The 14,895-nt window shown below is 41.1% G+C and overlaps 1 protein-coding gene across 2 annotated transcripts; it reads left to right on the top strand.

Annotated features, from left to right (window-relative positions):
• The first annotated feature begins 1,210 nt into the window (after nt 1-1,210).
• Nucleotides 1,211-13,253, top strand: fam110b (family with sequence similarity 110 member B). 2 transcript variants are annotated; one of them, XM_058085732.2, is made up of 5 exons: nt 1,236-1,321; nt 7,976-8,110; nt 9,696-10,245; nt 10,841-11,253; nt 11,785-13,253. In XM_058085732.2, the coding sequence occupies exons 3-5, from the start codon at nt 10,123-10,125 to the stop codon at nt 12,692-12,694; spliced, it is 1,446 nt and encodes a 481-aa protein (XP_057941715.2). In that variant the 5' UTR covers nt 1,236-1,321; nt 7,976-8,110; nt 9,696-10,122; the 3' UTR covers nt 12,695-13,253. The 2 variants fall into 2 exon arrangements, with proteins under 2 accessions (XP_057941725.2, XP_057941715.2); XM_058085742.2 differs by lacking the exon at nt 7,976-8,110 and having other exon boundaries at nt 1,211-1,321.
• The last annotated feature ends 1,642 nt before the right edge of the window (nt 13,254-14,895 follow it).

Here is a 14,895-nt window from a genome sequence, read left to right as displayed (position 1 = left end):
GTTAGCCAGTACCCCTGCGCCTAAGGAAAGAAGTTTCATAGTGTTTCATAGTGTCAAAATATGGAAAGATACTGCAAGTACTCCATGTTATCATCAGTGTACGTGTTAATGCATGATCACAGCATGGATATCAAACAATGCAATCTTGGTAGAGGGTTTTTTTAGAGGGCTTCATAGTGGAAATAGATGTATCCCAATGATAGCATTGTAAGCTAGCTGAAATTAACTAGTTTTTCTATGTTATAAAGCACAGAAAAGGGAAAGATATGTGTTCAGGTTTCACATGGAGTTTTTCCTTAGAGGACAAATTTTTGGTCTTAATATATGTTTTATGAATTATTATTTTTTTAGAATATGCTGGGGGCCAATTAAAAAAAACAGCTGCGGGGTCCAAATGGCCCACTTTGGTCACACCTGACATTTCTCCTCCATTTCAGTTCATACACACGTTTTTATGTAGTTAGCTGGCTTAGTTTTGACAGTAAACTGACTGCATTTAAAACACACAAGTGTTTGTATGGGTTAAGATTATTAGAGAAGAGTTAAAGATGCCGCAATTGGCTAGCTGGGACTTACATGTTTTCGGGGGAAAAAAACTTTTTGGAACATTATATGCATATACATCGATGTTGATTGTCCTCCCACATCGTTTGGCCCCTTGATGGATGTATCAGTTTTTTCTTTTTCTATTCTGGCTTTTCTGCACTGCATCCAGTGCAACGAAATAACCAATGACAAATAAAGTCTCTTCATTCCCATTGAAAGCTGCAATGTACACAAAATACTCTATCATATTGTAATTAAAGTATGCGTACAAATGTAAATAAAAGCATTAGATGAGTAAGTGCAACTGAAACATTTAGCTTGCATCAGCAGTCCGGCTGTGACTGTTTGTCTCGCGCAGACATGGCCGGCAGCTTCACAAAACGTAGGTTTTTGGTAGAATCAAAAGAGGATGTTACTTTCACAATAAAAGCACGTTAAATGAACATTACCCTCAAGCATTTGAGTTGAAATTCTGACGGGGGGATTATTTACCTGTTTTGCTAAATGATTAATTCACCGAGAATGTGAAGTATATATCATTGGTTTGCTAAAACACCAAAACAAAAGCCTGAAAAGAAGGTTTCGAGTAAATCATTGGCATACCCTTTAGTACTTTATTGTGGAAAATAACAGCGTGAATGCGGATGTTACTGCTGTGTCGCTTGACAATATCGCTGCTGGCTGGGCGCAGGATGCTGTCAGGCCGAACAAACGTAGCGACGTAGCGGATGGCAACCACCGCAGCGTCCTTTGTTATCCCTGGCTAAGCACCAAGGTAAGAACCGTTAACTTATTACTGCCGTACCGACACGAAGCTATGGGCTTTCAGTGTCACGACGGAAATGTCAACGTTGACGATTGACGCCTTAAAGTCACAGATCTGTTCATACTTTTCTGTCATGTCGAAAACAAAGCTATTGTTCACTAACTGCGACGTCGACAAAGGCTCATTCATTTTGGACATTTTGATATATCTGCGTTGAAAGGACGAATTTTTATAGGTGGATGCGTGCCGAGAGGCCTGTCTGTGTGTGCTCAGAGCTAGCTTGCATCCATGGTGGTGCTGTGATGTCGGTGGGGGTTTTGCATTGTTGCTGCTCGCACGGTGAGATTGTGTAGTTGGTGTTTCTCGGTTGTGTTTCAGCTGCCAATGGCCGCCAACCAATGTACACCCCAGCCCACGTCAGAGGCAGCTTCCGGTCTCATTATGCGGGTACCTAGGTAGAGACAACACTATGTTTACATGCTAAGAACTATAATTTGTAGTATACATTAATGGTGGTGATGGTCTTTTTTTCTTTGTTACTGCAATACAAATTAATCAGATTTGGTTTGGAATTTAAGTGAAGCCAATGACTCAGTATATTTGTTTTTTTCTGACATGCCAACTGTGAACAATGTCAAGAGGCTACTGCGTCACGGTGTAAGCAATGCAGGCTGGCTCCTCACACCAAACTCTCCAGCAGAACTGGACTTACACCTCTAAAAAAAAATTCAACCACTACGCTGATGTTTCACTCTATCACAGTTTTTCAAAACAGAAGAAGCTGCTAAAGAGTTTGGCTTAACGTCATACTTGGCCCAAATATTCCGCTTGCATTGGGTTTATTTGCTCAAACGAAACAAAAACCTTTGTATACACCTCATTTCGAAAGAAAAGTGCCAATCTGAATGAATACATAATCACATTCACAGAAGTGGAATATTCCTTTCCCCAAACAGATTGAGGTATCATGTACCCACTCAAATGGAAAGGGTGCGTTGGTTCAGTGCAGGCTCAAATATGATGTACCACGCAGCTAGACACGTTCCTCAGTTTTAAAAATGGAGGCAAGCAATCAGACTGCTGCGGAAAGTTTGTTTTTGATCCAAACTTTGAAAGAACTGAACTGAACTTGTCCACTTGTCCAAGTGGAACAAAATACAACAATATAAGAATTGAACAGCCATTAGAACAAACGATGGAATAAACACTAGGGTAGAGCAGCAGTATGGTTTCATGCCAACAAAGAGTACTACAGATGCAGTATTTGCTTTAAGAATGTTCATAGAGAAGTACAGAGAAGGTACTTGTAGATGTGGAGAAAGCCTAGGACAGGGTGCCTCAAGAGGAACTGTAGAAAATAAATGAGAAGTATGTTCAAGTGGTGCAGGACATGTATGAGGACTGGAAGATAGGGGGAAGATGTGTTGGAGGTGGGACTGCATCAGGGATCAGCTCTGAGCCCCTTCTTCTTTGCTATGGTGATGGACAGGCTGACAGATGAGTTTAGACCACAATCTCCTTGGACTATGATGTTTGCAGATGAGTAGGGAACAGGTGGAGGAGATGCTAGAAGATTGGAGGTTTGCCCTGGAAAGGAGAGGAATGAAGATTAGCCACAGCTAGACGGAGTATATGTGTGGGAATGAGAGGGACCCAAGTGGAAGAGTGAGGTTACAGGGATAAGAGATACAGAAGGTGGAGAATGTTAAGTACCACGTGTCAACAGTTCACAACAATGGAGATTGTGAAAAGGAGGTGAAGAAGCGTGTGCAGGCAGGATGGAACGAGTGGAGAAAAGTGTCGGGCGTGATGTGATAGAAGAGTTTCAGCTATACAAAAGTGGGGTGAGACCAGCCATGTTGTTTGGTCTCAAGACAGGAAGCAGAACTGGAGGTAGGAGAGATGAAGATGCTGACGTTCTCATTGGGAGTGACCAGGATGGATAGGATCAGGAAGGAGTAGGGCTGCAGCTATCTAATATTTTAGTCATCAAGTATTCGACTGAATTTTGTATCGATTAATCACATAATTGGGATTTTAACCACTAGGTACACTGAACAAATCTGATTAAATGACTTTTGTAATACATGTGTTAATTGTAAAAGAGCCCCGTAATGTTGTAGCTAAAGTCTCTTTTATTAAACCAAGCATAAGGTCATGTAATACTGTATGTAGAGGTGTAACAATTAAATGATGATTAATTGATTATCCGATTATCCAATAAATAGACAGCTATTTAGGTATTTGGTATACTGGAGCCTATCCCAGGGACACTCTGGACTGGTCGCCAGTTAATTGCAGGGAACATGTAGACAAACAAACATTCATACTTTGGAAAAGTCATAGAAATAGACATTTGTGCCTTTTTTCTGGTATGTTTGAGACCAACCACTATTGTTGTTGGTTTATATTGTTTGGCATATGACAGTTATGACTACAGCATATGATATTTATAGGTTATCACATGGTTTGTCTGGTATCAGGCCAGGTATCATGCCCCCAAGTGTCAGTATCAGCCCGAGACCGAAGGTGATGATCTTATGTGATGATCTTATTATCACATACTATTTAATCATGAGCTTATTATAACGTACTATGTAATGAAAAAAAGACAATTTTGTTTCCAGAAATTTTTCAGTTTATTACATGTTTTATATCTAAACAGTGTAAACACAATAATTGCAAAAATATTTCAACAATAATATTTTATCAACAGTCTTATCTTATCAATATCTGACAATTAAAGTTCCATTAATCGAGTTTGGGTTTTTTGGTGACTGGAGAAGCACTAGGAATATTTATAGTGTGTGTTCACGCTTGTGCGCTGTTCTCTGATTGGTTGTTTCACGGCCACGATACCAGAGCAGTATGCTCTGATTGGACAGCTACGGGGGCTGATACTGGACATGGTTAAACTCTATATTTTATCAGTATCACTGCCCTGGGCTTTGACACAGTATCATTTGGGCCTTTTCCCGTATCATTCATGGGCGGTTTCTAGGGTACAGGTCCAATTAATACTGTAGTATGTGATAATATAGATAGATCAATCAAGCAATCGTTAGCATAGATAGTATAAATATTAAAGAAAGAAATGATACATTGGGAGAAGGAGTAAAAGAAGAGTGAGACATAATAAAAAAAAGTAAGAAAAAGTAAAAGAAGCGAAAAAAGCTCCATGCATGAGACTGTCTGCACACTTGCACAGCCCCATCTTGAGACTATCTTACTGGGTAAAGAGCAGTGAACACCATGGTCCTCTCATGACTTTCAAGTTGAAAAAAAGGGCTAATCATAAAATTGTGTTTCTTGCTAGAGAGAGTTCACATTGCTCCCTGCTAACTAAATAACAGGATAAAAGAATTCATTACCCTGATGTGACATAGAAATAGGAAGACTGATGTTCCAAGAATGGTGTTTAAGTACTGTAAGTCTGTTAGCTAAACCCATTAACTTGGATTGAAGCGTGCTCTAGCTTATTGCATCTAACCTTCAGAGTTCAAGCCAGGAGTTTCACCGCTACTCCAAGGTGTTACTCCAATAATACATAATAATCTTACCAAGCTCATTGTGAGTGACTCACTTTAGCCACGGGCGACAATGTGTATCATGATTGCGTGCTTCCGCCTGCATCAGATTACCAAATGCTTGATAACTGCATGAAATTCTAGGAACTGTTCTTGTGGTAAGCCCTTTGCTTTCAATATGGCATCACAGTGGCGTTAATATTTTCAGATGGGGTCATGAATCATATTCTTACCTTCTTACCTTCATAAGAATGTGTCGGCCATGGATGAAAGTACAGCTGCAACAATTAATCGATGGATAATTGATACGACTACTTTGGTAGTATATTAAACATTCATTTGTTTAAATAATATGTAAATATTCTCTGATTTCGCGATACAAGGCTCACAATAATGATTATCTCACAATATGGTGATACAGCAATTATTGATATATTAGTCAGCAAATCAACGGGCCAACGATTGATTATCTACAATGCTACTATTAAAGAGAAAAACAGATATTTTTAAATGAAAAATAAACTATGTTTATTTGGCACCATCACTTTAATACAATTTGTCTTCAAAGCGAGAATATATTAGTGCAGCATTTTGCCCAGTATTTCAGAAACGGGCATAGCTTTGCTAACTTTTCTAGCTTTTCTAACTTTTTATTGCTTCAAAGTCCTCAACAAAAGATCATATCCATGCTTTTGGTTGCAAATGCAATTGTAATAGCTTGATTAATGTAAGCAATTTTTTTACGACACCCTTATTTTATTACCAAAATTAGACAGTATATATGCCGCTCTTATTTTGAAGGCCTGGTGTTTAATGTGTGTAAGAATCTGCTCATATTTTGAAGGATGAAAGTTTAAAGCGGTGTGTGGAAATGTGTTTTGACTACTGCTAAGTGAGCTAGATATGCAGCTGTTATCTCAAGTTCAGCTTTGGCTAACCTAAAACACTTGGATACAGTGTTTTGGCTATTGCTAAGTGAGCTAGCTATCCCAGTCCCTCTTGCAGCCGCGGCTGTCGTCTCTATTTTACACACAACCTGTGAGAAATTAGGGGCCACACTACAACACAAGTATTAAAGCACAGGACACACACACAGACACATAAACATTAGCGTGCTCCACTAAACGAAGCTAACCTAGCTACCTTTCACGAGAGTTTAAAACGACAAGAGTTTTTTTTGCAGATTGTTGATGTTTCCGGTTTCCGCCTCGATATGTTTAGTTCGGGAGGTGCCTGGTTCGTGTTTATGGATGAGTGGTATGAGGTAGCTATTCGCTGGGTTACATTACAGTCCGAGCAGCGTGCACACAGCCGCATTAGCATGCTGGGCTAAACAAAATTACAATTAAAACAGTTTTTGAAAGCCAAAGGAAATATATCTGGAATAGGTGCAGATTCTTGAAGATCTAGAAAGCTTTCAGTGCAGGTTATCGTGTGTAGCTGCTCCATAGGAGGTTTGCCGTCAGCATTTTTGACCTGAGGACGGAAGCACACGTCTTCTGCTGGAAGACACAGCCACCCCAATGAGAGCGGAGATCGTAAGTGTTCTTGCCGTTAGCATAACTAGCATAACTGTGTATCAATGCACAGAGGAAAGAAGATTCTGTGGTGTTTTACATCATCAAAATAAGGCAAGATACTGCAACTCTTACATGTTATCATCAGTGTATCTGTACGTTGTTAGTTTTTGGGTTTTTTTAATAGAGGACTTTGAGAATTCGGTGTATCCCAAAGACAGCACTGTAAGCTAATTATCTTGTTTTCTCGTGTTCTAATGGACAGAAAAGGGATATTTGTTCGTGTTTCACATAAGGATTGTGAATGATGGGTACAATTCTAAAAAAAAAAAAGTGCAGTTCCCTTTTAATGCTTGTTTGCAATAAATTATCAATAAATTATTGGTCAGTGTATTCTGTCATTGTCAGTACCACATGCACAGATTTTGGCTCTTCGGAAGAAAATTGTTAGATTTCAAAAGATAGTTCTAGTACAGCTTTGCTTTTGCTTGTAAGTATGACTTAAATATCAAGATCCCTATTGTTAGCTTTTGCTTTGTAGCACTCTGTCCACCCCAGTGCCTGCTGAGAATGTGTGGGAGGAGAAGCAGTGGGGAGGTTATGGTATTGCAATGAGCCATGGAGAAGGGTTTTGGCTGAAGCATCAATGACTTTGCTTTGCCGCCTGTGCAAAGGTCCAACTTACGATCAGGTGTGTGTGTGTGTTTAACTATTGTAACAGGATGGAAGCTGAGAAATCAATGGAATGTTGGCACATTGGCTTGATCAAGTATTACGTTTACACTGAAAATATTATGGATGACTACTAGGCCTGTGTGATATGGACCAAAACTCATATCACGATACATTTAGGTAGAATATCGATATAAATATATCCTGATATCTTTTCTATAAACTGAATTTAGACAAAAGTCAAAGCCAAATTTGTGTACAAAGTTGTATTACTATATTATTTTTGAATTACATATTATTTTATACACATAGATGGCATTACCGTAGCACCCTCCTAATTTAACTTTATTGTGTGCATTATTAGGTTCATCAATCGAGATACATTTGGTTCATTGCCTGACGAATATTGTAATGTAGTTGTAGTGTTTTCAACAGGATGTTGGTAACACCTAGCTCAACCACAAATGAAGACCCTGGAGTTCAAAGTGTTTAATTGACGTCATTTATGTTTATATGTTTCACTTTTAGCAAATATAAATATTTTTGCATTATTTATTTCAACTAATTTATTGAGAAAATTGCTTTGATTACAGCATAGTTGTGTATCATGTTTATTTCAGAATGAAGTAACAATGAAGTGAGGAAAAGGTTCAAGACTGTATGGAATTGTTGTAATTACATTGATAGGTTTTAGTAAGAGTTGTAGTTTAACATTGCTAAATTCCTGGTTTTATTTTGAAGTTTAAAAATATGCTTTTATTTTGCCGAGATGTTTACCGCTCACAGTTACACAAAATGTCGCACTGTGCTACTGTGATCATTATTTAGCTTTTTGACCATACAGAAGCCAAAAACCTTTTCATGCTAATAAGAACAGTTGCAGAAACGATGTAGAACAGACTGACTTCCCTTGGGTGATGGGCTGTCAATGTATCTTTTATGGACAGCTGCTGTTCAGACACCTGGTGGAGAAGAAGAAGGAGAAGGCAGCAAGTTCTACCAACCAGTACAAAATGAGAATCACCAAAGTGGCAGTGTTGAATTTACCATCCAATGTTGTGCAATGAAACAGTACCACTCTGGTAAGAATGTTTTCCATTTTTGCATTAATATTCGGCATGTTTATGACTGAACTGAAGTGTACATGTGTTTATGCCCGTATCTACCTAGCACAACGTTAGTTCAATGTAACAGCAAGTATGTTGACTACTTGTGTGGGAATGTGGGATTTGCTGAGTCCCACTGGCTGAGAGCATGGTTGTTATTCCCTATATGTCTCTGTTAACACAGGAAATCAAACGGCCCAGAGGCACTGTGTGTCTGTGTGTGTGTTTTCTTTTTTGCCTTGGCTGTGGGCCCAGGTATTTGAAGAGAGACCGAAAGTAAGAGGAAAGAGGGGTATGAGAGACATGTTGCTTTAGGAGAGACCTAAAGATTGACTTTGTGTAGCTGGTTTGGTCAGGTGTGAACGCAACCCAACTCAGCCGGTCTGAGACCATTTCCAGCGATGGCCACATTCTGAACTAGGAAATGAAAGGACGACTTTGATGTTTTGTTTGTTTCTTTCGGCTTTTTCCTGATTATGGAGTCGCCACAGCGGATCTTTTTTTGGGGGGGGGCTTCAGCCCTTTATATTCCGGATGCCCTTCCTGACAAATACCGTTGGGGATATTTTGTAGAAGTTAAATATGGGTCAAGAAAAAACAGCATGTCAGTTTTGTGATATAAGTGAACAAGCATATTATTCGAATGAATGTCACTCTTTTTCCACGTTTTTGCTGTTGTTTTTTATTTTCGATTTTCCAAATATTCCAACATTCTTCTTAAATAATATTCAGAAATGTTCTTCTCATAATATTCTGACTTTACTCCCATAATACTTTGACTTTATTCTCATAATTAGTTTACTTTTTCCCCAACCTAAGGCCCTATGATTTCTTTATTAACGGAATCATGGAATTGGCCAATAAAAATGGAATTTACTGTTAAACACGGAATCTCATGGAAATTGACAGAATGTAAATGAATGCTGTCATTTCTCAATTATGGTGGATTTGTCATCATTCTCACAGTTCATAAAAATTGTATTATGAGGGGCTGCGCGGTGGAAAAAAGTGGCTAGTGCGCAGGCCACACAGCTCAGAGACTTGAGTTAAATTCCACTCTCGGGCATCTCTGTGTGGAGTTTGCATGTTCTCCCCGTGCATGCATGGCTTTTTTTTCCCAGATACTCCGGCTTCCTCCCACATTCCAAAAACATGCTAGGTTAATTGGCGACTCCAAATTGTCCATAGGTATGAATGTGAGTGTGAATGGTTGTTTGTCTATATGTGCCCTGTGATTGGCTGGCCATCAGTCCAAGGTGGACCACGCCTCTCTTCCGAAGTCAGCTGGGATAGGCTCTGTGAGAGCTGTCTTGTGTAAATTAGTCCAGTTATGTCAAAATGAGAATGGCTGCCTTGAAGACAAACCTGTGGGTGGTCAAGCACTCCCAGAGACCCAAATACAGTACGCGTATATACAAGAAACAAAAAGCCATAAAGTCTTCCTTAACACAATACCTGTAGTGGCAAAGACATCATTGGTGATTAAGGTAAAGGTTGGTTCTTTAGCTTCTTTAGCTTCTTTATTTCTCATCCTATTTCTCCCTCTTTTGCTCTATTTCAGATAGTGAGGCGAACTGAAGGGGGCGCTAAAGCAAGCGTTGGGTGGCAGAGGAGGGGTTGGTTTTTCTTTATGACCCATCCTCAGGTGTTCCTTCCTCTGTGGAAGTGCTCATCCACACCATACCACAATTTTCTTGTCTCTTCTTTCATTTTTCCATCCATTATGCCTCATGCATAGCTCACTGGAAACTGGAAACACCCAAGACCAGTAAAACCAATTGTGGTCACTGAAGCAAAGCGTTCTATTAAGAAGACTTTATCATTTGTCTGGATCACTGCTTCCCACTGAGGGTGTTTCTCTGTTTCTAGTTTTTCCTCTTGTCCAATTCGTGTCTTCATGTTTTGGGGGTCCTTTAGTGACCCCACCCTCTGTCAACCCCCCTGCTCCTGCTGCCACCACGGCCGGCCACCCCAGCCACTACATTGCCATGCCAACAGAGACACTTGCTCCAGCTCTGCCAGATAGCAAGGCCGCTGGCACTGCGACGCCCTTCAGTTCCGCTGTACCCCTTCGTATCCTTAACAAGGGCCCAGACTACTTCAGGAGACAGGTACTGGTTTGCGGCGGTGCACTTGAAAGCAACACTAACACCCAATGCTTCTGACTATATAATAACATCATAATATTATGACTTTTTTTACTTATTCCTTTATTCTTGTAAAATTGTCTGTTTTGCCCGTTTCTTGTGTTGTTTTTGACTTTCTTCTTGTAAAATTGTAAAAATTGAGGCTTAAAAAAATGATAATATTACAATCTTTTCTGCAACCTAATTTTCCAAAAACAGCAACTCTATTTATTGACTTTTTTGTTTCTCGTAATGTCCCAAACTAAAAAACAATCATAATTTTTCTTTAATATTTCAGATTTATTATTTGCAACTAAAATTGTTAGTTTTTCTCTTCATACTATGATGTTATTGTTGTTGGATTACAACTTTTTTTCTCTTAATATTTAGACTTTATTCTTGTCAAAATGACTATTGATTTTTCCATTTTTACTGTTTTCATTCCATTCCATTTTTACACAAGTGGCCCCCAGGTCGCTTTTTGGACAACCTTGCATTAGAGACACATCCTGCAGAGAAACTACGTACACTTGAGAATTCAACGTACCCCCGTTTTAAATGTTGGATTTATCTGTTTCAGGTTGAACCCAACCCAAAACGTCTCAGTGCTGTTGAGAGACTGGAAGCAGACAAGGCCAAGTATGTTAAGAGCCAGGAGGTTATCAATGCTAAACAGGAACCAATCAAACCCCAGATTCCAGCCAAGCCCCCCCTTGAGCTTACCCTCTTGTCTAAGAAAGGCACTGGAATGTGTGGCGGAGGGCACGGAGGCGATGTTCCTTTCAAGCCTTCAAATAACAACGCGAAGTCTGACAAATGTGCGACCAGCAGCAGCGGCGGAAAACGGGAAAATTTAAATCTGGAGATTCTCAAAAATCTCCTGAATTCGTCGTCTTCGTCAGGAGCAGGACCTGACGGGTTCCGTGGTGGAGCGAAGAGCGCCGTGTTGATGAGGTCATCTGGGGGAATGACAAGGAGTTGGACACCCTCGGGGTAAGTGATCAAACTACGCTGCGTTTTCAAGCAAATCACTGCCTTAGTACACCCGTCTTGTTTCAGCAACATTGTATACAGTATATCATATTTTCTGAAGGACTGTGGTCGAGTGGTTAGCTCGCAGACCTTACAGCTAGGAGACCAGGATTCAATTCCACCCTCAGCCATCTCTATGTGGAGTTTGCATGTTCTCCCCGTGCATGCGTGGGTTTTCTCCGGGTACTCCGGTTTCCTCCAACATTCCAAAAACATGCTAGGTTAATTGGTGACTCCAATTTGTCCATAGGTATGAGTGTGAGTGTGAATGGTTGTTTGTCTATATGTGCCCTGTGATTGGCTGGCCACCAGTCCAGGGTGTACCCCGCCTCTCGCCCAAAGACAGCTGGGATAGGCTCCAGCACCCCCGCGACCCTTGTGAGGAATAAGCGGTAGAAAATGAATGAATGAATGAATGAGTCTGAGTGTCATATAATTTATTAGATTTTTCTCTGTAACACTTTCTATTTTCTATTTGTTTTTTGCCACCAGGATGCCATTAACCTACCGATCCACAATGGCTCTCAATGAGCAACCGCAAGACTCTGCTCCCAGTCCAAGCACCTCACACTCCCTGCGCTCATTTTCCCATTCATTGAAGGTACCACCTGTGAACAGTGGTGGGCGCTGCAGCCCACAGCTGGTGGGAAACCTCAATCTGAGCCGACGAGTGCTGGACGAGAGAGGCAGCGAAGGACGGGTTATGGATCGATCACATTCTCCACTTCCGCCATTGCTGACCTCCCACTCTTCCTCGGACCTGCTACGACTCTGCAACGGCAAGCCGCTCCGTACCGCTCGATCTAGCAGCTCCTCGGCTCCACCGCTGCCCCCTAAACCAAACCCGGCCTCCCTACCACCCCCTGGCCTCCCGTTGTCGCTGCCTCCTCCTCGTCCGAATGTATCGCCGTTGCTGTGTGATAATGCCACCCCTAAATCATTGTCAAGTGATGTTGGAGATGCTGCAAATCCTTCAACAGATCCCAACCTGGAATTAGAGCTTGGTTCCTCTGTAGCACGTCGCTCCTCTCTACACAGGTCAAAATCAGACCTGTCGGACCGGTACGCCCGGGCTGGAGCTGATGTGGAACGTTTTTTTAACTATTGCGGCCTCGACCCTGAGGAGCTGGAGGCAGTTGGTTCAGAGAACTTTGGCCGGGCAAATTCAGACATCGTCAGCTTCAACATGCGATCGGCATCCATGATTTCCTCAGACTGTGACCAGTCCCGGCAGTCCTCTAACGATGGCCTGTCGGACGGGGACGAGGGTGAAGATGAGGACGAGGAGGCTGGGGACCGAGTTCCTTACGGCATCTCCGCTGTCGAGCGGAACGCTAGAGTCATTAAGTGGCTGTACAGCATCAAACAGGCGAGAGAGACGCAAAAGGTTTCACATGTTTAGCAAAAACAGCCCAACAATCAAAAGTGCTTCTTGACACATTTAAACATCCTAACGCCTGGGCTTGCTAGAAACAGACATCCATCCAGCCATCAGTCTTCTTCTGCGTATTCAGGGTTGACTTCTTGGGCCTGCGGCCTAAGCAGAGAAGCCCAGCCTTCATCCAGCGCCTCATGATGGATCTTGAGTCATTCCCAGGCCATTAGAGAGACGGTCTTGCCGACGTGTCTTTGGTCTTCCTTGAGGCCTCATACAGGTCGGACGTGCCCTGAACACCTCCGCCAGGGAGGCGTCCAGGAGAGTGAAAAGACTTTGATGCCTATAGTAGATCTAAAAATGTACATATCTTAACTACTGGATAAGAGTTGCCCTGTTACCGTGTACTGAGTAGAGTTTTGGGTTTAACCACTTTGACAAAAGACCCCCCAAATCTCATAACTGTCTTTTTTTTTCCATGAAGACCAAAATAACATAGTAGCTAGCATAATGATACTTTATAATAATGGTTTGGTATGTACCTCATACCATCCAGGAGCAAAGATGTGTACATTTTCACATCAAACTCTCCCCTATACTTCATACCAACATCATCTATGTGGACTTTGTCGATGCACAGTATGTCTTTTTCTAGCAAGCCTTTCATGAAAGTCCAAGGTTTAAGAACTTAAAACGTCTTTGTCGTTCATGTTTGAAGTAGACACCTGGAAATTGAGGAACTAAACTCCCATATAAGGAACCACATTGGTGTAGCCAAATAAGAATAGCGGTTACAGGTGTTCATGCGGTATCCGAGTCCTTTAAGCGAAGCCATTTATGATATATGATATCATGCTCATCTGATGACGGGACATAATGGTGTCAGACTGAGTGTAATCAATTCAACGAAACGAGACCTTTAAAGGATCTTTAAGTTATGTGGCTGTAAATGTAGCCATATTTTAGCTCCTTGATACTGTACTTCTTACAGGTTGACTTTCACAGAATCAGAAGTCATTGGCATATTCTGAAAAACATCACCTCTTGGGACGAAGGCCACCAAGAAGGATCTGGTCCTTTGCCGGTCTCTCCACTTTCCTCCAGGTATCGCGCACCCTCCGCACACATGAACCGTTCCATTGCCAGATAGTTCAGTTCTTATTTCTGTGTCTTTTGGTGTTTTGGTTTGGTTTTGGGAGATTGGACTAGTCTTTCCCCATACCCCTTGGTTGTTGATCTGGATATTCTTAGTAAAAGTCCATCATGGTTCTCTGGTATGGTGGTTCACTGATGTTTCAGCCCCGTACTAAAAGGTTCAATAGTTGTGTTGTGTTGAAGATCCTTGACTGCTCATTAATATTCTGCTTCAGTCTACATGAAGCCTTGAGAGAGGAAGAGAGAAGTCTTCTCAGGGCATTGAATCCATCGCAAGTGGACTCATATTGCCTTAAAACAAAGTTTGTCTCTCATCCAAGCATCAAATCCAGCATCTTCTAAGACAATGTGAACAGTCCAGTTGCAGTTACAGGAGTGAATAAACCTCATTTTCGATGTACCTGATAAATATTCATATGCTGGGAATATCTGCTGTTATACAATTCAAAGAAATGATTGCTGTTTAATCTGGAGAGAATGACCAATTCATGCTTGCATGTTCTAGTGGTATCCTTTGCAGAATATATGGATTGATGCATGAGACACCATTTAGACACGACAACCTTCAGTTAAAAAAAAAATTCATATTCAGATATTTCTGTGACAATCAAGTGATGGACATAGAACCACAATTATGTCAAAGCTAAAACCAAGGCAGAACTGCACAGATTGACACAATTACATCACTCATGCAAAGTGGATTTGTTTTATTTACCTTTTTAAGCCATTCCTGTTGGGGCTCCAGACCTTAGTCGGGACTCTAGGGGGGATCTCTATTTGCTTCTCTGAGGCTGAGGTCTTTGACGGCTTAACATGAGGACTCATCACCAAATTTTCACTCTATACCTTGCTTGTATCTTTTTAAAACCTCCAACTCTCAGTATAGGAGATCACTTTTTTTTGCATATTTTAATATTAGTCAATGACAACACAGCCGAACACAAAATACAGTTTTTACATAAAATATTTATTACAACAGGAGAAAGATCCCAACCTACATGGCCCTGTGTGGGAAAAAATGATTGCCCCCTAAACCTAATAAGTGCTTAAGCCAACCTTAGCAGCAACAACTG

Source organism: Doryrhamphus excisus, linkage group LG11 (genome assembly GCF_037039965.1).
Source record: "Doryrhamphus excisus strain RoL-2023G ecotype Guam linkage group LG11, RoL_Dexc_Guam_v1.1, whole genome shotgun sequence".
Lineage (NCBI taxonomy): Eukaryota > Metazoa > Chordata > Actinopteri > Syngnathiformes > Syngnathidae > Doryrhamphus > Doryrhamphus excisus.
The sequence above is the reverse complement of the archived record's forward strand: the minus strand, read 5'-3'. Positions and strand labels throughout refer to the sequence as shown.